General features: G+C 51.5%; 7 protein-coding genes across 7 annotated transcripts; 2 read left to right on the forward strand and 5 right to left on the reverse strand.

Annotated features, from left to right (window-relative positions):
* Nucleotides 1-588: 588 nt before the first annotated feature.
* On the reverse strand, nucleotides 589-3,623 carry VC83_05007 (uncharacterized protein). Its single transcript, XM_024468633.1, has 3 exons — nucleotides 3,461-3,623; nucleotides 1,169-3,401; nucleotides 589-1,119 (listed from the first exon to the last, which is right to left on the reverse strand). Exons 1-3 carry the CDS (start codon nucleotides 3,547-3,549, stop codon nucleotides 847-849), a joined length of 2,595 nt encoding a protein of 864 aa, XP_024323927.1. The 5' UTR covers nucleotides 3,550-3,623; the 3' UTR covers nucleotides 589-846.
* Nucleotides 3,624-3,784: 161 nt separating this feature from the next.
* VC83_05008 (uncharacterized protein) lies at nucleotides 3,785-7,512 on the forward strand. The gene is made up of 2 exons (XM_024468634.1): nucleotides 3,785-4,216; nucleotides 4,269-7,512. The coding sequence occupies exons 1-2, from the start codon at nucleotides 3,989-3,991 to the stop codon at nucleotides 7,296-7,298; spliced, it is 3,258 nt and encodes a 1,085-aa protein (XP_024323934.1). The 5' UTR covers nucleotides 3,785-3,988; the 3' UTR covers nucleotides 7,299-7,512.
* A 7-nt stretch (nucleotides 7,513-7,519) lies between these two features.
* Nucleotides 7,520-8,473, reverse strand: MPC1 (pyruvate transporter mpc1). The gene is made up of 3 exons (XM_024468635.1): nucleotides 8,291-8,473; nucleotides 8,115-8,187; nucleotides 7,520-8,016 (listed from the first exon to the last, which is right to left on the reverse strand). The coding sequence occupies exons 1-3, from the start codon at nucleotides 8,361-8,363 to the stop codon at nucleotides 7,740-7,742; spliced, it is 423 nt and encodes a 140-aa protein (XP_024323935.1). The 5' UTR covers nucleotides 8,364-8,473; the 3' UTR covers nucleotides 7,520-7,739.
* A 62-nt stretch (nucleotides 8,474-8,535) lies between these two features.
* VC83_05010 (uncharacterized protein) lies at nucleotides 8,536-9,771 on the reverse strand. Its single transcript, XM_024468636.1, has 6 exons — nucleotides 9,608-9,771; nucleotides 9,532-9,540; nucleotides 9,380-9,451; nucleotides 9,021-9,326; nucleotides 8,896-8,971; nucleotides 8,536-8,842 (listed from the first exon to the last, which is right to left on the reverse strand). Exons 1-6 carry the CDS (start codon nucleotides 9,629-9,631, stop codon nucleotides 8,712-8,714), a joined length of 618 nt encoding a protein of 205 aa, XP_024323785.1. The 5' UTR covers nucleotides 9,632-9,771; the 3' UTR covers nucleotides 8,536-8,711.
* Nucleotides 9,772-9,835: 64 nt separating this feature from the next.
* On the forward strand, nucleotides 9,836-10,944 carry RPL11 (60S ribosomal protein L11). Its single transcript, XM_024468637.1, has 3 exons — nucleotides 9,836-9,967; nucleotides 10,020-10,158; nucleotides 10,245-10,944. The coding sequence occupies exons 1-3, from the start codon at nucleotides 9,965-9,967 to the stop codon at nucleotides 10,619-10,621; spliced, it is 519 nt and encodes a 172-aa protein (XP_024323784.1). The 5' UTR covers nucleotides 9,836-9,964; the 3' UTR covers nucleotides 10,622-10,944.
* Nucleotides 10,945-11,247: 303 nt separating this feature from the next.
* Nucleotides 11,248-11,785, reverse strand: VC83_05012 (uncharacterized protein; the record flags this gene model as incomplete). Its single annotated transcript, XM_024468638.1, has 2 exons — nucleotides 11,248-11,464; nucleotides 11,550-11,785. 2 exons carry the CDS (start codon nucleotides 11,783-11,785, stop codon nucleotides 11,248-11,250), a joined length of 453 nt encoding a protein of 150 aa, XP_024323787.1.
* An 814-nt stretch (nucleotides 11,786-12,599) lies between these two features.
* Nucleotides 12,600-18,501, reverse strand: PYC1 (pyruvate carboxylase). The gene is made up of 10 exons (XM_024468639.1): nucleotides 18,090-18,501; nucleotides 17,988-18,008; nucleotides 17,921-17,928; nucleotides 17,842-17,853; nucleotides 17,516-17,767; nucleotides 16,615-17,461; nucleotides 15,536-15,538; nucleotides 14,450-15,343; nucleotides 13,021-14,312; nucleotides 12,600-12,959 (listed from the first exon to the last, which is right to left on the reverse strand). Exons 1-10 carry the CDS (start codon nucleotides 18,214-18,216, stop codon nucleotides 12,846-12,848), a joined length of 3,570 nt encoding a protein of 1,189 aa, XP_024323786.1. The 5' UTR covers nucleotides 18,217-18,501; the 3' UTR covers nucleotides 12,600-12,845.
* Nucleotides 18,502-19,382: the final 881 nt, after the last annotated feature.

The raw sequence follows: 19,382 nt of genomic DNA on the forward strand, positions 1-19,382 counted from the left end.
GGAAATTGAGGTGATAACAGAACCGCCGCCTTGAACGATGAATAAATGACTGTAGACCCGATGATGAACAAGTTTAAAAACCCCCAAGTGAATCCCTCCCAGGACACGATTAAATTTCGTTTGTCGGGGTACCTTTTGTGTCCGTGGCTCTTTTTCCCTCCTTGCCTCAGTGGCTTGATCAAATTCGGGAAGAGAGGTCTCAGCGGAACCGAGGTGTCATTATTTCTGTTTGCTCCCATGAAAAAATGAGGTACTCGATTTAATCCGACTGTTTCTTTCTTGCGGTGGATGCCCGCCAATTGGGTCCAGGTTGGCGGACTTGGGCGAGGGATCACTGGGTACTGGGTGAGGTCGGGGCATTATTTTTGGGGGGGGAGTCGAATGTTGAAGATCTACGGGAAGCTGCTATGATGAAGAAGCACGTGGCTTAGCTCTTGGTGTTACCTCACAATATTGGGACGGGAACGTCATAAGTGAGAGATTTTCTTTCCTTCTACCCTACTGGCCTCTTTATCAATAATTTGACATGTCTATTTCTTTTGCAATTACATTACATTGGCTGCAAAAACTCTATAAGCCTGTCACGTGGCGATATTATGTTTATATTTTCTCACCTGAGAACAATTTCAAGTCTACCACACACAACGTGATTGGATCAGTTAAACCTTAATACAGATGTCTCATGCTTCATTAAAACCAAAATGCCCCCCTCCTACCAGTCAATCCTTGCGACCTCAACCCTTTGTACAACCATAGTACCCCCCCCCAAACTCCAACCCAAAGCAACCATTTACATATTAAATTCATTGCAACATAAACGGCATGTGGCGCCAGCCTTGAGCCTACTCAACCCCCACCAACCGTGATCTCAGCCGTATGATCCCTCCGAATCGTCAGCTCTGCCAGACCCTCTTGCTTCTCGATGACAAGCCCCTTTTCATTCGCCAAATGTAGCAGACAAATGAAACAGTAGCTTGTCGAGATGTCGCTCATGGCCTGCTTCGGGTATACTGTTTGCAGGTTTTGCATGACATTGGTGAACTGCAGAACCTCATCTGATTTCTCTTCAGTCTCGGATACTGGTGTAGGCAGTCGACCTGACGCGTCCGGTGGTTCCTCCTGTTTTCTGGTTAGTTTCTGAAATGCGAGGGGAAGGTATTGGACATACCGAATGAAGACCTTTGACACCCATACCCTTCCACAGCTCCTCCTTCAGCCGCCTGACATCCACCTTCTTAGCAACACGGGCATACTGCACATATTCTGGCCGCAATCTTCGACTCTGGGTTACAAGCTGGGTCCCAAATGCACCTTCTCCTTCAGTGCCTTGGCTACCCATCATACCACCGCCAAGGAGATTATTGATGCCAGCCATTCCTCCCTCGTTGCCATTACCATCTGGGCCTGGTGAGAAATGGTCTCTTGCATCAGCAAATTCATCGTCATCGTCCATACCACCCATTGGCATTCCATCGTCCTGGAAGAAATTCGCGTCATAATTGCCCTTGGGAGCCTCCTCGTCAGCCCCAGCAATAATAGGGTCTTCTTTCTGTGCCCAGAAAGCTTCATCCATCTCGCCTTCAGGCACTTCCTCTTCCTTCTTAATAGCTTGTCCAAAGCTGCCGAGCTTGTTACCAAGCCCGGGTCGACGGGAGCCCATTTGTGCTTTGGGCTTCAGGAAGAGGCGTAAAAGTTGCTTTGAGGAGAAGTGCTTGTCGTCAGGGAGGAGATTCCGGGTCTTGGATTTCCAATCTTTCTTGGGCATAGAAATGACGGTGTTGGAGCTCGCAGGTGTGTATATCGATTCAGCAAGGCTTTGGTCGAGTGTCGACATAAAGTCAATTTCGAATGGCTCCTTCTCCTTGCGAGCCTTGGGGGCAGTAACTGCCTTGGTGGAGTCCTTGATTTTTCGTATACGCCAATGCTCCGGGCCAGCCCAGTTCTTTTGAAGTGCCTGGTCGAAATAGCTCAGGATGTCTTCGTGGCCGCCTTCCATGGCGCCTTTCGAGCGGTTGAGAGACACAATGAATTCTCCACTTTCCGGATCAAAAGTTCCTGCTCCATCTTCGCCCTCTGCCCCTTCCATCCCTTCACCATTATCATGGACTCGAAGTTGGGGTTCTATGGCAGCATCTCTAGCCCATGCCTCGCCACCTTCACCGAAACCTGCATCGGGCATATTAAAGTTGCCAAGCAGTCCGTCATCGTCATCATCAAACCCAGCTGGGTTGTCATCGTCGAGGAAGACGCCGGAAGTATCGCCAATTTCGCCTGCTTGGGCTGTCTTTTCACGATCTTGACGCCAATCATCAGGTGCTTTCAGGAATGGAATGTCCATCGATCCAGAAGGGTCGCCGAGATCGAAGTTCTTCAGAGAGGGGCAAATATCTTGCTCCTCAAGGCGATCAAGGTCTGGGAAGAATTTGGCGCCCAAGGAAGCGATGTCAATCTCAGCGTCTTCCTCGTCGTCCTCTAGCTTGGCGGTGTCTTCTAGCAACGAGCTTGGTTCCGGTGTCTCCTCCTCCTCTTCTTCCTCGATAGTGTCGCCTTTCCTTTGCCTTCCTCTACCCTCGGCGGATGCATCACCTGCGTCATCGCTGCTGTCAAAAACAATTCGGCCCTGGGAGTCGATAGACAAGTGGTTGAGGAGTAACCCTTTGGCACCTCCCTCATCAAAGTCGGCTGACGCCTTTTTAAACAGCGGATCGACAGAAAACTCGAGCTCGAACTTCTTCAGTTGTAGTGGAGCAAACGACGGAGCTAATGTGGCTTCCGAGGACCTCTGGGCCTTCTTCTTTGGCTTCCTCCTCACTGTCCCATCTTCATCTTCGACCTCTTCCTCGCTCACTTCCCCTTCTTCTCCTTCTGCTCCAGCCCGCTTTTTCTTGTTATTACCGCTATCAGCAAGACCACTTAATAGCTTTCCCGTTTCCGTAGCTACACTGTCGACTCTGCTTGTGTAGATCTTGACGCAGCCATCCAGCGTGCAACTGGCCTTCTGGAAATTTACCCCATTACCTTCCTTTAGCAGCGTCATATCGTGGAAGTAATCGATGAGAGCAAAGTTCCAGGAGTTGGTCGCATTGATTTTGTTGTCTGTGGCCATCTTCATCCATTCCTCAAAGTTCGCAAGGATAGGCACCCTCTTCATGGGCGTAACTGCTGTTCCACCAACATTGATCATATCTTCATCCATATCGTTTTCCTTACCACGATTCGCTGTCCGCCGGGCGGGCGTCCTTGGATTCGAAGAGGGCGATGCGCTATTTGCGCGCTCGTAGCTGCTAAGTTTCCGCATTGGTGATGCTGCGGCTTTGATCTGGTTCATTTGAATATCATGGAGCGCATGTCTCGACTGCAATCTCTTCGCTTTTTCCTGTACATCATCATTTAGAGGGATTCTAATAAATCGCCAGGTTAGCATGCGATTTATTTGATCTATTGGTATGGTAATCCCTACTTGACCTGCGATTTGAACGGGGTTGCTGGTGCCCCGCTTGATACATTTCTGCTACCAGCAGTTCTGGGCTGCTGAGCTACTCGAGGCATGTTGAGTTATAGCCCGCAGTATGCGCACAATATATGTCGTATCTGTGTCGAATTTCGTTGTCGCTGGTAGCTCCTGCCGCAATCCCTACAATCTGAGTAAACAATAAACACGCGAAGCTTGGTATGTCACGTGACTATTTGGGCTGCATTGCCCCTCGCGGGTCCTGTTCCCTTTATCGGTTAGGTCCCAACTTTTGAGGTACAGGTCCCCATAAGGGAACAGCATCCGGGGGGGCCGATTGAAGGCACTAACGTCGTCATCTAAGCTGCATCCCCAAATCTCTGGGCATTTGGGCTGTGCATCTTGAAGTCGCGACACTCATAGCAATACATTGATTCTATAGCTCACTGCTATTTGTTATACTTTATCAATATTTGCCACTTGCACAGTCGCATTGCTATAAATCGAGTTGCAAGCAATGCAATGCTCTAGAATACAATGCTTAGTCTCGGGTTAATGGCGACATCGACGCAACATCGAAGGGCCAGGTCCAAGTTCTCTTTCCGCTCGTTTTACATATCGACTCTATTGCTGTGCGCCTTTGCCTTGGTTAGTCTGGTTGCGACCCAGGTTGCCCGATACAAGAATGGCGACCAGTATGGGATTGTCCAGCGACGCGCCGTTGCGGAACTCGACGCCAACAGGTTGCTCAAGAGAGATGAAGAGGTCAGTCATGTTGATAAGCCTTCAATGGTGATTGCTAACATGGGCTTCGCAGTGCCGGCTCGTCCATTTTGCAGACGATAAATGCGCCTTCATAAAAGCAAACTGTCTGGACGAAGAAGCAGGCCTCCTGTCTTATCTATCCCTCTACTACTGCACTCTTCCAAATGCGCAACCCGTCGCGTTCACAATACTCGTTCTATGGATTGGGCTATTGTTCACGACAATCGGCATTGCCGCAAGCGACTTCTTCTGTATAAATCTTAGCACGATTGCCACGATTTTGGGTATGAGCCAAAGTATGGCTGGTGTTACTTTCTTGGCTTTTGGAAACGGCAGCCCGGATGTGTTCTCGACATTTGCGGCAATGAGCACTCACAGTGGGAGTATGGCGGTAGGAGAACTGATTGGAGCGGCCGGGTTCATCTCCGGGGTTGTTGCGGGGTCAATGGCCTTGGTCAGAGAGTTCAAAGTTGGAAAGAAGAGCTTCGTTCGCGATGTCGGCTTCTTCATTGTGGCTGCAAGTTTCAGCATGGTGATGTTAGCCGATGGCATCCTGCACTTGTGGGAATGCTGTGCTATGATCGGTTTCTACGTATTTTATGTGGCGGTTGTTGTGACATGGCATTGGTATCTCCAGCGGCAACGAAGGAAGAGGGAGCGCATTGCCCTTTCACGGGGCCATTATCAGGGGCCATCTTTTGCGGAAATAGAAGTGTTGGTGGAAGATCACGAAGACGAAGATGGTGTAGAAGATGGGAGCCGGCTTGGACGGTCAAGTGAAGACTTTGAAGACTTGGAAAGAAGCTTCCACGACCGAACGCCCAATATCGAACGAGACTCTGATGATGATAGCGATGGCGAAGGGGAGAGGGGCAGGATGCTGGCCACAGAAGTGAGCAACAGCATGCGAGTTCTGCGTCCGAGAGGTAGCAGAAGGAGCACGATGACTCCTATCAGACCCAGTCTTATCGGAGCAATGGAGTTTCGTTCGGTCTTGTCTTCGCTCCAAAAAGCTAGAGGTTGCTCCGACCACCAAATACGACTCCGGCGGTATTCAGATGAGCGGGTGCCATCCTCCAACCCATCTTTCGACCGAGGAACTGTTCGGTCCAATCAATCTGAGCAAGGTACTGTTGTCACTAATGCAGACCACCCGTCAGGTTCAACAGATTTAATCGAACCTAATTCTCCAATGGTACCATCCTCCGCGGATGATGTCAATAAGAACCCGAGTAATCTTGGTCATTATTTTGCGGCGGAAGTTCCAAATAGCGGCATTGAGCCTGCAGTGCCTAGCGACCCTAGATATCTGGACCCAATAAACACCGCCGCAGAACCTGGCAGAAGCCAGCAGTTTCCAATCAAAACTGGTGACGCCATCCCGCCCTCGCCGGTGATTTCAGTATCGTCTCCGCCGATTTCTCGAGAGCCCCAAGACACCAGCCCACCGCTTCAGGCGGGGCAACAAAATTATGAGCATGGCCTAGCACCACCCGCACCAGATTTTTTTGCCGGTCACCAGTTGAAACCCGACTTCTTTCAAACAGCATCGACCGTAAACCCCTCGCCGGTTTATTCTCCCCGAACTAGCCGGCCAACGATTCGTGTTCCCGATTCAGGAGATAGCTCCAGGACACGCTCGTTGTCACCGGTATATGCATTCCCTGCGTATACGGACTCACCGCGGCCACTTTCTTCTCCGCAGCCCATTTCTCCCCCACAAGCAAGGCTCGAATCCGGAGGTCTAAGTTCTCCTGGGACGCCTGGTGCACGATCATTCTATGGTCAGGTCCCCGGAAGACTTGTCAGGTGGTGGCCATATCGCTACCTTCCTGCTCCACAAGCTATTCGCTCTTCTTTGTTTCCTACGTTTGAAAACTGGGAAGGTAAGAATATCTGGGATAAGCTTTTGAGCGTGGTCTCTGCACCAAGTATCTTCTTACTGGCTGTGACACTGCCGGTCGTAGAGAGCGAACTAAAAGAGGATGATGAAGAGCTTGAACTGGAGAATGCTCGAGAACGCCAATCAAGGTCTCGAAGTGCCACGAGCCAGGGGCTTGCCGAGGAGGCTCCTTATACAGACAATGAAGTCGAACCAGAATGGGCTAACTATCGCCGCAGTTCTATCCGCAATTCTGTCCTGCTTACTCCTGGAGCAGAGCCACACGTTCGTGGACTTGCCGGACACGGAACCTCAGCTAGCATAGCCATCTCAACTGAGGACATCCATCACGGCAACCCTCACTCTGAGCCGTTACAGCCAAAGAACATCAATCCAGCCCAAGATTACTTTGCTGCGCGGGCCGAGTCAGCTCTAGCTCTAACAACACCCGCCGACTGGAATAGGTGGCTTGTTGCGGTTCAGATATTCACCGCGCCTGTGTTTGTCTCCCTTGTTATATGGGGGAACTTGTACCATGACGATCTGCAACCGAAACCCCTTTTCATGATGATCTTATATGGCTTGATAGGGTCTCTGGTTACCCTTGCTATCCTCACTGTCACAACAAGACATGATAGGATGCCAAAATACAGGCACTTGTTCTGCTTTCTTGGATTCATTGTCAGCATTGCCTGGATCTCCACGATAGCCAACGAAGTCGTAGGGGTGCTGAAAGCCTTCGGCGTCATCGTTGGTATCTCCGATGCCATTCTTGGACTCACGATATTCGCCGTTGGAAATTCCTTGGGCGACCTTGTTGCAGATATCACTGTTGCGCGTCTTGGATATCCCGTCATGGCGCTCTCCGCGTGTTTTGGCGGCCCGATGCTCAACATTCTATTGGGAGTTGGTGGCAGTGGACTTTACATGACGCTCACGGAGGCCAACAACAAACATGAAAAGCATCCAGGGCGGCCGATGAAGTACAAGCCCTACGAGATCGATATCAGTCCTACGCTTCTAATTTCGGCTGTCTCGCTGCTCATTACTCTCGTAGCATTACTGATCCTCGTACCGCTCAACAAATGGATGATGACTAGGAAGATTGGATATGGATTGATTACACTGTGGGCGGTTAGCACAGTTGCTAATCTAGTTGTAGAAATAACGGGGGTTTGGGGGGATCATACATCGTTGTGATCGGTTGGTTAGTAGGCGGCGGATTACATGCATGATGGCGTTTGTGTTAGATACCCAGCCACATTATATAATCTATGGGCATATCGGCTCTAAATGTCGGTTTATATCTATTTCATCGTATTGTCTGTTGACTGCAAATGATGAAATTAGTTTTCAATCACCAGGCTCTATAATTTCAATGATGCTGAGTTTATGGCTTAAATAATGTATACCCTATACCGTTTGGAAAGCAATCAACATATTTAAATTCATTATAGCACAAAGCACTGAAGTCTATTGTTGTTTACATGCTTCTTTCCAGGCTTCCTTCCAGTCCGAAGTCGCCACTTCACTCTGATCACCGTAGATTTATATAACCCTCTCGAGTCTCCCTGGTAGATCTATCCTTCCCCAGGACATCCTCTGTGCACCATATGAGTATACCCGAACCCAACTATCCCTTTACTTCTTCAACTCAGTCTTGGCCTTCTCGACCAACTCGCCCAACTTCTTGCTCTCAGCCGGGGCATCAGTCTTTGGCAGCTCGCCCTTCTTGGCCATCTCCTCCTTCCCGCCCCAGTGGTGGTAGTTAAGGTAGCGGTATCCTTGTGTTAACTGCGACCCCTCGTTGATGAAGTGGCACGCGAAGAGGAGGTAGTTAGCCGGCGAGACGGCGAGGGAGTAGCGCATGAATGTCGCAGAGTAGACGCAAAGAGCAGCGGTCATCTGGCCCGAGATACTTGTTGGGGGTCAGGCTAGGATCGGCGGGACGACAAGAGTCGGCGAGTAGTCAAGAGGGGATTGAAAGGAAACGGGGTCGTGCAAGGGGAAACGTACAGCTCGGGCGACTTCTGTGTGTCCATCACGGCCGCGATGGGGATACCGAAGTTGGACACTGGGCCCCAGAAATCTGTAGCGGAGATATCATGTCAGTTTTCATGGTGAATCACAACTGCCTACGCATATCGGAATCGCGGATTGGGCTCCATGGAGACCGAATTGAGGCCACTTACGTGTCGAACACACATAGTTGAGCATGGGGTGTGCCCTTATTTTGGCGTTGATCGCTTTGACAAAGGCGGCCATCTTGAGGATTGTTGGGTGAGTGATGTGCAACTGTTTTCAGGACATTTCAGACAAGGTTGGGAAATCGGTTGGAGCCGCCAGGTTACACCGGGTCACGTGCCACATACATTTACCCCGAAGAAGTCAATCGATTAGCACAATAGGTCATTATAATCACTGCTTGAAGGAAATATGGTCATATAACGTATGGAATTGTCGCTCTCTATGCTATAACTTTTCCATTGGTATGCGAAGCCGGTACGCCGCCCCTTTTGACGCCTTATATCACTTGAACTACTATCATCCCTCCACACCAAGTCACAAAGCCTGATATCGTGATGCAATCTCTCTTTAATTGCCCCTGGGTATCTACCTTCCACGACCAAATCCTGGCGGTGCTCCTGGTGGAGCAAATCCTGGAGGGGGCTGGAAACCTGCCGGAGGTGCCCCTCCGAAGCCTTGTGGTGGGGGGAATCCGCCTGGGAATCCAGGAGGCGCGCCTAAAACAAATTGATTAGTTACTATCGTTGGTCTCGTGAAATCCAGTGCATACCTCTTCCAGCAAATGGTGGCGCTCCGCCAAACCCTCCAAGTCCAGGAGGCGCTCCTCCAACACCAGCAGCCGGACCCTGTAAAGTAATTAGCAGCAATCGTATACGGCGTATCAATTAAGCTTACAGTGAGTCCAACTGGGAGACCACGGCCCGCTGGTCTAGCAATACCGGGGCCAGCAGCCATTGCCGCAGAGGCTCCCCCTGGCGCGCTTGTTCCGAGTCTTGCCGAGGGGTCGGCCGGTGGCGGGGACTCAACAGAGAGGGAAATGATGTGGGCACCTCTCACGATCGTGAGGCCGAGGGTGCGCTTCTCTTCGTTCTCGACGAGTGGTGCAGAGGAGCCTGCCGCGCCGGGGGCGGCGCTGGGCTTGGTTGCCTTGCGCTTGACACGTCTGAACTCTTCGGTATCGGCAAGGACGAGGTTCATGTGCTGCAATGCTGTCAGTATTCCGTTCCTAATTCATCCCAGCTGCGAAAACGGACCTTATCGAAAGCCAACATCTGCCCAATCATCTGGCGACCGTCGTTCATGGTCACCCTCATCCGGTAGTTGATCTATATGGGGTCAGTTTCTCTTCCTTCTGTTATCTCCCATATTCGGTATGCTCCAGGCGCGTCCATGGGTATCTACTTACGAGACCGGCCTATAATGGGATATAAGTTAGCCTATCCTGTCAATAACACAATCGAACGTCGTAGGAGGCAACTCACCATCTTTCCCTGCTTGTTCGCCATTTTGTATGAGTAGCGCGTGAAGCACCTTCTCTTATTGTTTCAAAGATTGTGTATTGAAGTAGTAATAACTTCAATATCACGTCTAGAGCTCTGTTACAAGCCTCTAATCGCGAATTTGATGGTTGATACAGACAGACGCCTTGGCCCGCTGCGGCTCTGCTAGCTACCAGCTCAAATCCCCATTTTACGCTATCCGCGTTAGTCACTAGCGTCATCGCGGACTAAAATCTTTAGGGTTTGCGAAGCGATTTACCCTCCGCGAACTTCTCAATTTCGAATTTCCTCATTCAACGCCAACGACAACCCAGGAATCACCCGCCAACGATATTCAAGATGGTATGATTGATATATCTATGTCTAATTATCGCATACTGATTCAATATGACAGGCCGAAAAGACCGAGAACCCCATGAAGGATCTTCGTATCCAGAAGCTCGTCCTCAACATCTCCGTGGGAGAGTCTGGTGACAGACTTACTCGTGCCGCAAAGGTGCTCGAGCAACTTTCTGGTCAAACCCCGGTTTACAGTACGTTCTACCCTCTTTCCTTGAAATTCCGATTTCAAGGGATCCAATCCACCAATTCTTGAACTTCACTAACAAATTCGCAACAGGCAAGGCCCGCTACACCGTCCGTACCTTCGGTATCCGTCGTAACGAGAAGATCTCCGTTCACGTCACCATCCGTGGCCCCAAGGCCGAGGAGATCCTCGAACGTGGCCTCAAGGTCAAGGAGTACGAGCTCCGCAAGCGCAACTTCTCCGAGACCGGTAACTTCGGCTTCGGTATCAGCGAGCACATCGATCTCGGCATCAAGTACGATCCCGGAATCGGTATCTACGGAATGGACTTCTACGTCTGCATGAGCCGCCGTGGTGAGCGCGTCGCCAAGCGCCGCCGTGCCCGCACCGCCGTCGGTGCTTCCCACAAGATCCGCAAGGACGAGATCGTCAAATGGTACAAGCAGAGGTTCGAGGGAATTGTCAGGTAAATTGCCTGCAGTTACACGATCGATGGGCGTTTTTTTGAGACAATGGGTGTGATGGGATAGCAAAATGGGGTTAGGATGTACTTTGCGATACATTTGGCAGTCATAGGACTGTTCGGCTTGTGCTCGAGAGAGTCTTGCTGCGGCGTTAAGCCCGACCGGCTTCGTGCCGGCTCAACCATTGTTGAATCTGAAATTGTTCTTCGTGCTTATGTATTCACCATTGATGCTTGCTATGGGCTTTTGAAAATTAAATTCCTGGATTATAGGAATAATGACGGTGTCGGCGTTTGTTATACAACTTATCAAGAATAAACAGATAACGTATTTGTTCTATCATGTTTGTCTCCTCAAGTCGTGTGATATGATAACTATACCCGGCATCACAACTATGCGAGATATTGCCTCATGTCTCTTGCCTTAAGTCACCTTAATGGTCACCAGCCTCGTCTTCCTACTTAACCAGGGACGCATTGCTGTATTAACATAAAGTACTTGCATTCACCTAAACTAACAGGACGATATTAAAACGAATCTCCAATCCAGAAGCGTCTCAGGCGTCCATTCACTGGCCCATGGAATCCTTCAGCTGAATCCCTCACTCGGCCAGTCAACATACTCAAACCTACTCAAGAATGACTCCCACTCCCACTCCTCGGATACTGCGCACGCCACGCCGCCGCCCCAGCCCCAGTCCCATGAATATGCTTCGACCCCCAAGACTGCTTCCTTGCCTGCTCCCCCACCTGCTCCGTCATGCCCGCCGCTTTCGCCTCCCCCGCAGCAGGCTGCGCACTCTCCGACTGGCGGCGCTCTGCAACAGTCTGGCTCGGGCCACGCATCCAACTACACCAGTTAGCGCCTCTGACCCTATTCCAACATCCCATCCACATTCCCGTCTCTGGGATCGTGTCAGGGAAATATGACATACTTATTCCATAGCCCTCCGAACCAGCCACTCTCGCGACGCTGGTCGTTGTATGATTCCCTCCTGGCAATGGCGGCGGGGTCCCCGGATCCCTGGCGCTTCTGGTAGTTTAGTGAGGAGAAGCGACCCCCGCTGCTGGCGGAGGAGCGGCGGCGTCCGCCTTCGCTGGCGTCAGATTCGCGGCGGGGGACGTTGGGGAGGGTGTGGGAGAATGTTGCGTCGTCGAGGGGGGAAGGCATAGTTGGTGTATTTCTGTAGATGATTCTTCTTGTCTTAAAACTTGAAATATGATGGTATGATGGTATATATGAAAGAAGAGTTATAGCTCGAGGGATTATGAGCTCTGAATGAGAGGGGAGGACCAGAGGTGAATGGATGGGTGGCGTTTATAGTACTACGAGTCCTTGACCCCGCACCGTGGTGATATTACATCACACTCTGTCTGGGGAACCTGGGAAGCGGGATGCTGACCAACGAAATGGATATATGCACCGCTATTTGGGCCACTAGGATTTGAGATGCGATGATGCACTACATCTGGGATCTCTTCGCCGTTTCACCGAACCTTTGCTGGATGGGGTGTAGCCATGGGGACTGCTCGTGCTTCGTGCCCGCCATCTTGTGATCTCCACGGGGATTGAGATGAGATAAAGGAACCTGGGCGCGAATGGACTTACACACTTTACTTACTTTTTGTTTATTGGAGCTGGAGGCAATGAATACTTTTGTATGACGTCCTTGAAGGGTTGAGAGGTCTCATATGTAGTTGATACCTTGCTACGCTAGTTTGGGGATAGTGTCTCGTGATCAGAGAGTTGATGTCTCGATTAAGTTTCCCGCTAGTTGTGCTTTTATCGGAAAGACATCCCACAACGTTTTAATAGGATGGAGGGTTATATGTGTAGTGTGCTGGGTTAAATAATAGTTTGGCTCCTTCGATTCAAAATAATATGGTCTCCGGAACGAATAATATTAATAGAAGGCAACCCAATTTGCGGAGATATATTAGATAACTCGATGGGATTTATTTATGAATTTATTTCGACATTTTATTGTCTCTTACAAAATAGTTAGCATTTCATAATCAAGCTGTCTCATTTAGCATACATATTCTTATATCAGTGATTCCCGCGAACACAAGATGGCAGACAGATCCATCCCCCATGCGAAGACCATGAAGTGCCACCATAGCCCCGCAAGTTACCAGCTTCACCACACCAGCAGACACAGCACAGAGCAACATCTATTTAAAATAGGAATCTTAGATTTGACAAAAACACAAAACTACCCAAACATAACCTATGGCTTCACAACCCTGCAGATGAGATCCTGTCCCGACAGCGAATCGCCCTCCTTGACAACGAGCTGGGCAATAACACCGTTATGCGCAGCCGTAACAACCATCTCCATTTTCTGTGACCGAAGTTAGTAAAATGAACAGTTAACAGCGAGGGGGAAAGACGGGAAAACGTACCATGGCGCTGATGACAGCAATGACATCGCCCTTCTTTACCTCAGAGCCCTCCTTAACCCTGATCTCGACAACCACACCAGCCATCGGGCTGCCGCACTGCGACGAATCTCCGGGGTCGGCCTTGGGCCTCGAGACGTTCTCGACAGCCGCGAGCTTATCATCGACGGTGATGGAGCGGACCTCACCGTTCATCTCGTAGAAGACGTCACGCTGACCGGTGATATCGGACAATGGGCCGATAGCGAGGAGCTTGAGTATGAGGACCTTACCCTTCTCGAGCTCGACGCTGAACTCCTCGCCGATCTCAGGCTTGGAGAGGAAGTACTTGGTGGGCAGCACGCTGAGGTCGCCGTACTTCTCCGTGAACTTCTTGTAGTCGTTGAACACGGCCGGGTACATGACGGAGGAGGCAATGTCGCACTCGGTCACGCTGCCCCACTTCTGGCGGATCTCCTTTTTGACCTTGGCGAAGTCGATAGGGGGGAGGAAGAGGCCGGGGCGCTTGTCGAGCTTGCGGCGGTCGCGGAGCGCGTGACTGCGCAGCGGCTCGGGGAAGCCGCCGTAGGGCTGGCCCATGAGTCCCTCGAAGAAGTCGAGGACGGAGCCGGGGAAGTCCAGCTCGGATGCCTTCGCGATGAGGGCCTCTGGGGTGAGCTTGTTGGAGACCATGAACTGGGCAAGATCACCGACGGTCTTGGATACTGGGGTGACCTTGATCACGTCACCGAGGACGTCGTTGGCCTGCTCGTAAGCCTTCTTGGTCTGTGCCCACTGGGCTCCAAGGCCAAGCTGTTGGGCCTGAAACATCATGTTGGTGAGCTGGCCACCTGGGATCTCGTGCTCGTAAACCTCTGGATCTGGGCCAGTGAGGTGAGCCTCGAATGGCGAGTAGAGGAGACGGAGTTGCGCCCAGTACGTGTCAATGGCACGGATGTGGTGGACGTTAAGGCCGGTCTCAAAGTCGCTGCCCTCCAGAGACGAGAGCACGGCGCCAACACTTGGTTGGGAGGTCATTCCCGACAAGCTGTCAGTGGCAGTGTCGACAACATCGGCTCCGGCAGCAGCGCAAGCGGCCATGGAGGCGACACCAGTACCGGCGGAGTCGTGGGTGTGGACGTGGATGGGGAGGTCGGGGTACTTCTCGCGGATGGCGCCAATCAGGAGAGTGGCAGCCTTGGGCTTGAGGACACCAGCCATGTCCTTGATACCAAGGACGTGGATGTTTAGGGCGACGAGCTTCGCCACAACGTCGAGGTAGTACTCGAGGTTGTACTTCTTCTTTGGGTTTAACACTGAAATAAGTTAGCTTAGTAATTATAACAGAGATGCCGAAGAAGAGAAGCCCCGAAAAGCGACTCCACAAGAGCCACTCAAAAACAGCAACCCGAGAAGAGTAGCTATAGATACGGATTGGAGGAGGGGTACTCACTGTCTCCCGAGTAGCACACGGTTCCCTCAACAACACCTCCCGCCTTGTGAACAGCCTTAATACCAAGCTCAAGCTGATCAATATCGTTCAACGCATCGAAAACACGGAAGATATCAACACCATTCTTCTTCGCCTGCTCCACAAAGTGGTAAATAGCATTATCCGGCAGCGACGAGTACGCCACACCGTTAGCGCCACGCAGCAACATCTGGAAGGGGATGTTGGGGATGAGCTTCCTCATCTTGCGGAGTCTGTCCCAAGGATCCTCATAGAGGAAGCGCATAGCGACATCAAAGGTCGCGCCACCCCAGCACTCAAGCGAGTACAGGTTAGCATATGCGTGGCTGGTCTCCTTGGCGATGTTGAGCAGGTCAACAGTGCGGACACGGGTGGCGAGGAGAGACTGGTGGGCGTCACGCCAGGTGGTGTCCATGAGGAGACACCCCTTGTTTGCGCGAACGGACTTGGCGAAGGCCTCGGGGCCCTGCTCGATGAGGATCTGGCGCCAGCCCTGGGTGCTGGGCTCGGTGACGTCGATCTTGGTGCCCTCGTCGTCGAAGAGCTCGGGCATGATGATCTCGCCCTTGAACTTGGGCTCGCCGACTTGGCCCTTGATGCTGGAGCCGTTGACGGCGATGTCGCCGAGGTAGGCGAGCAGCTTCTGGGCGCGGTTCTGCGAGCCGACAAGGTCGAAGAGCTCGGGGGTATCGTCGATGAAGGTCGTCCAGCAGTTGCCGTCGATGAAGGTGGGGTGGGTGAGGAGCGAGGCGAGGAAGGGGATGTTGGTCTTGACGCCGCGAATGCGGAACTCAACCAGAGCTCTCAACATCTTGCGGCGGACAATCTCGTAGGTAGAGCCGTGGCATGTGCACTTAACAAGCATAGAATCGTAGTCTTTTTTATCACGTGGTTAGCAAATATACCATCCATAAGAAGAGCGCAGACAATAGAAGAGTAGCGGAAAGTAAAAAATAACTGCTCCTTCCTTTAGAAACAACGAATACTCTCCTTCCCTCCTCTGCCTCTGCCTAATAGTATATCTCTCGACAAATCGGCACTGCCGATTTGGAGTCCACAAGGGATGACAAGCTGACAAAAGTCAACTTGCCAGACACAGCAACAGCGCCGATTTAGAGTCCGAAAGAGAAGTTAAGCAACGAAGGGATGCTCTGCCGATGTCCGTGATAACGAAGGGATACTCCCAACGAGTCGACAATGTCGACTCGGAGTCCAAAAGGGATAGCTGCTTGCAATGTCCCGAGGCGATTGAGTCGGAGACTGCCGTGGTAACAAAGAATGTTCTCTCAATAACTCGAGCCTATTCCCAGTTGTTAGCATTGGCACAGTTGGAACAAGGCACCTTTAGACTTACCAGACAGAACAGCTAGCGGCAGACGGGAGGGATTCAACTGTGTCGAATCTATCAACTCGTTAGAATTGACTAGGGTCGATTGAAAGGCACCTTTTGACTTACCAGAGCAGCGGCAGAAGACAGCCACCGGAAGAATCGAAGCAGAGAGCAGCAGAAACACCACAAGAGAGACGACGGCAAAGCGAAAGGACAGACTCGAATCACTTGCTATGGTATCAGTACTTGAATTGAAGCAGATTAAGAGTCGACTTACCTGATTTCGTACTCTTTTGGAGAACGTGTCGATGGTGAAAGAGAGAGAAAGATGGAGGACAGGAAGAGATTCATATCGTTGCTGTGTCCTGACATCTTGGGGAAGGTGCGGTCAGAGGTTCAGAGGAAGGTGCAGTCCAGGTATTCGAGTGAAGGAGCATTATAGGAAGAAACAAACATTACATAAAGGAAGTCACGGGGGAGAAGAAAAACAATACATACAAGCTAGAGGTTTAAGACGTTAGTATATAGTATATAGTATAGATGAATGAAAAAGAATGAGTCCGCGAGAGAGAAAAATCCAGATCACGTGATAAAAACGTAACCATAGTGAATGCTCAGGAGAAAGGTGCAGCCCGTGTATCCCAAGGATGCTGCACTGCAGTGTAGGAAGGCATAGGAACCGGGGTAGGGGGACTGGGGAAGGGAGACTGAGGAAGGGAGATTGGGGAAGCGGGTCGATGAAGGGAGACCGGGGAAGTGAGACCGGGCAAGAGAGACTGGGGAAGAGGGATTAGGGAAAAGAAAATAGAATACATACGAGTAATAACCGCGCCGGCGAAGCCATTACCGCCATCAAGGCGGACACCATTACCACCAGCTGAACGGTAAACCTCAATCTTCCCCGTATCCGGCGAGAACTGTTTCGAGGGGTCCTCGGTAGTGATTCTGCACTGAATCGCGAATCCCCTAGTCGAGATGCGATCCTGAGTCAAACCAAGCTGTGGCAGCGTAGCACCGGCAGCAATCTGGATCTGGGCGGCAATGATATCGATACCCGTAATCTCCTCAGTGATGGTATGCTCGACCTGGATTCTGGGGTTGATTTCGATGAAGTAGTATCTGTTCTGCTGATCGACCAAGAACTCGGCGGTACCGGCGTTGCGGTAGTTGACCGACTTGGCGAGCTTGACGGCGTCGTTGAGGAGGGCCTCGCGGACGCTCTGGGGGAGATCCTTGGCGGGGGCCAGCTCGACGACCTTCTGATGTCTGCGCTGCACGGAGCAGTCGCGCTCGTACAAGTGCACGATGTTACCGTGGTTGTCACCGAGTAGCTGGACCTCAATGTGCTTAGGCCTATCGAGGAAGCGCTCGACGAAGACGGTGCCGTTGCCGAAGGCGGACTTGGCCTCGGAGGTGGCGCGGTCAAAGGACTCCTTCAGCGACGCCTGCTCGCGGACGACACGCATGCCGCGGCCACCGCCACCGTAGGCGGCCTTGATGATGATGGGGAAGCCGTATTCGTCGGTGAACTTCTTGACGTCCTCGAACTTCTCGACGGCGCCCTCGGTACCCGGGACGACCGGGACGCCGGCCTTGATGGCAAGGGTCCTGGCAGAGACCTTGTCTCCGAGGGCGTCGATGACCTCGGGGGATGGGCCGACGAACTAATTTCACACGTCAGCGACTGGGGAGCTGCTAAAAAGGACAGAACTCCTTACGACAAGGCCAGCCTTCTCAACATTGCGAGCAAACTCGGCATTCTCGGAAAGGAAACCGTAGCCTGGATGGATCATGTTGACGCCGTGTTGCAAGGCGATCTTGATAATCTCATCTCCAGCCAGGTATGCGCCGACAGGCGTGTACTGGCCACGCTTGCCGATGACATAGGCCTCATCGGCCTTCTGCCTGTGCATGCTGAGTCTGTCCTCATAACTGAAGACGGCGACTGTTTGTAGGGAAAGCTCGTGAGCCTGCGGGGCGGGGAAGTGTCAGCAAAAATCCTTTCCACACCGCCGGAACATCGTATTTTGGAGGGCTGACTCACAGTTCTGAAAATCTGTACAAAGAATCGCTTGTAAGTATATATACCATTAGATTTTAGCAGGATGTGGAGTGATTCATACACGAATGGCTATCAAATGTCAGCTAATCGGTCCCATTGCACATGTGAATCGGGGGCAGGCAACTTACGAATTTCTCCACGGTTGGCAACTAGAAGTGAGAATCCAAGTCAGTAAATCTAATTTTCCACCAGCGCACGCCTCGTCGGCGCCGCAACTCAGAAAAGCTTACCCAGGATCTTCTTCAGCTGCATGATGCTCGAGTTGGCGCGGATGTGCTGGATGGACTGGGACTGCCTCTCATCGCCGCTCTCCTCGAACACCTCGTTCGCGGCGCCATTGGGATCCCCAGCCGACATAGTGAAGCGGATTCGAATTGCCTTGGGTCAATGGCTCTGTTTTGGAGCTGGTATCCTGCGAGCGTGGAGAGGTGAATGGGTGGGGTGAGTCGGAGGGGGCTTGCGCCAAGGATCAACCGAGCTTCGTTTGCGATAACGGCGCTGGGGAAAGATTCTTCCCTCGTGAAAGGATTATTTTGGGTGGGAGAGGGGGTAAAAAAGAGGATATATATATGAAAGGATGGATGAATCCCAGATATATATTTCAAAGAGGGGGAAGTAAGGTAGAAGGGCAGTTGTTGAGGGGGGATAAGGGTTAATAGGTATGTATGGCGAGGTCAGCAATGTTACGCGGTATTTTATTTGGTTGATGAGCAATAGTAATGTAGCAAAGTACTTTTAGCTATGCCAACAGGAGGCGGGGTACGGTGCATGTTGGTACCTGTCCCACGTAAAACAGCGTAAAAGGAGGCTGGGGCGGCTGGTCCACGGTGCTGTTTGTACATATGTGCACAAGTTCACAAGTACCCCCAAGAATGTGTGTACAAGTTCACAAGTACCCCCAAGAATGTGTGTACAGTACATATGTACCACCCACAGCAACTGACTCTAACACTACGGCTTTGCTTCCTTGCCGCCGAATGGACCGCCGGCGAGTCTCAACAAAAAAAAAACTAAGAGCCAAGACGATATTGGCAAAACATCACGACTCACAGCAGCGATTACAGCAGCAACTGCTCGAGATGGAGAAGGAGATGGAGAGAGGAGGAGGTCCTACAGCACCTACGGTACCTCGACTTTGATACCCATCTGCCACTTCGCGAGTACTTCTCCCGAGAAGAACCCACACCTGCCCACGGTAACTAGAGCGCTTATACCTCTTGTGCCGAGGGACCTCGCCATCCCCAATGGAACGATCATAACCCGGAGGGTTCGCCAACGATCATTGCCCGGAGCTGTCCGGGGAAAGTAGGAAAGACGGGAGCTAGCCAGCATTGAACTCGCTCGAAGAGAAGGAAGAGGTCGTTCCACAAAGATATTCAGTAATCAAGGCGCCCGCCCGAGTCACATAGCCTTCACATGGCCCTGGTTGCGAGAATAGCCGAGTTGGGGGACGCAGGTACAAAGGTCCAGGCCGATCAGGGACGGAGAAGTCAACAAACGATTCCTACGCACTGACATTGTTG

The sequence above is a fragment of the Pseudogymnoascus destructans genome (assembly GCF_001641265.1).
Source record: "Pseudogymnoascus destructans isolate 20631-21 unplaced genomic scaffold scaffold_11, whole genome shotgun sequence".
Taxonomy (NCBI): Eukaryota; Fungi; Ascomycota; class Leotiomycetes; order Thelebolales; family Thelebolaceae; genus Pseudogymnoascus; species Pseudogymnoascus destructans.

Bases quoted from the DNA above. Each gene is read 5' to 3' on its own strand.
- VC83_05007 (XM_024468633.1), bottom strand. From the start codon at position 3,549: ATGCCTCGAGTAGCTCAGCAGCCCAGAACTGCTGGTAGCAGAAATGTA. The intron at 3,402-3,460 runs GTAGGGATTACC...GCGATTTATTAG, and splicing joins CCGTTCAAATCGCAGGTCAA to AATCCCTCTAAATGATGATG. The intron at 1,120-1,168 runs GTATGTCCAATA...ACCAGAAAACAG, and splicing joins GTGTCAAAGGTCTTCATTCG to GAGGAACCACCGGACGCGTC.
- VC83_05008 (XM_024468634.1), top strand. From the start codon at position 3,989: ATGCTTAGTCTCGGGTTAATGGCGACATCGACGCAACATCGAAGGGCC. The intron at 4,217-4,268 runs GTCAGTCATGTT...TGGGCTTCGCAG, and splicing joins TGCTCAAGAGAGATGAAGAG to TGCCGGCTCGTCCATTTTGC.
- MPC1 (XM_024468635.1), bottom strand. From the start codon at position 8,363: ATGGCCGCCTTTGTCAAAGCGATCAACGCCAAAATAAGGGCACACCCC. The intron at 8,188-8,290 runs GTAAGTGGCCTC...TCTCCGCTACAG, and splicing joins CAACTATGTGTGTTCGACAC to ATTTCTGGGGCCCAGTGTCC. The intron at 8,017-8,114 runs GTACGTTTCCCC...ACCCCCAACAAG, and splicing joins ACACAGAAGTCGCCCGAGCT to TATCTCGGGCCAGATGACCG.
- VC83_05010 (XM_024468636.1), bottom strand. From the start codon at position 9,631: ATGGCGAACAAGCAGGGAAAGATG. The intron at 9,327-9,379 runs GTCCGTTTTCGC...ACAGCATTGCAG, and splicing joins AGATGTTGGCTTTCGATAAG to CACATGAACCTCGTCCTTGC. The intron at 8,972-9,020 runs GTAAGCTTAATT...ATTACTTTACAG, and splicing joins GTCTCCCAGTTGGACTCACT to GGTCCGGCTGCTGGTGTTGG.
- RPL11 (XM_024468637.1), top strand. The intron at 10,159-10,244 runs GTACGTTCTACC...AATTCGCAACAG, and splicing joins TGGTCAAACCCCGGTTTACA to GCAAGGCCCGCTACACCGTC.
- PYC1 (XM_024468639.1), bottom strand. From the start codon at position 18,216: ATGTCGGCTGGGGATCCCAATGGCGCCGCGAACGAGGTGTTCGAGGAG. The intron at 18,009-18,089 runs GTAAGCTTTTCT...TCTCACTTCTAG, and splicing joins GCAGCTGAAGAAGATCCTGG to TTGCCAACCGTGGAGAAATT. The intron at 17,462-17,515 runs GTAAGGAGTTCT...GTGTGAAATTAG, and splicing joins TTGAGAAGGCTGGCCTTGTC to TTCGTCGGCCCATCCCCCGA.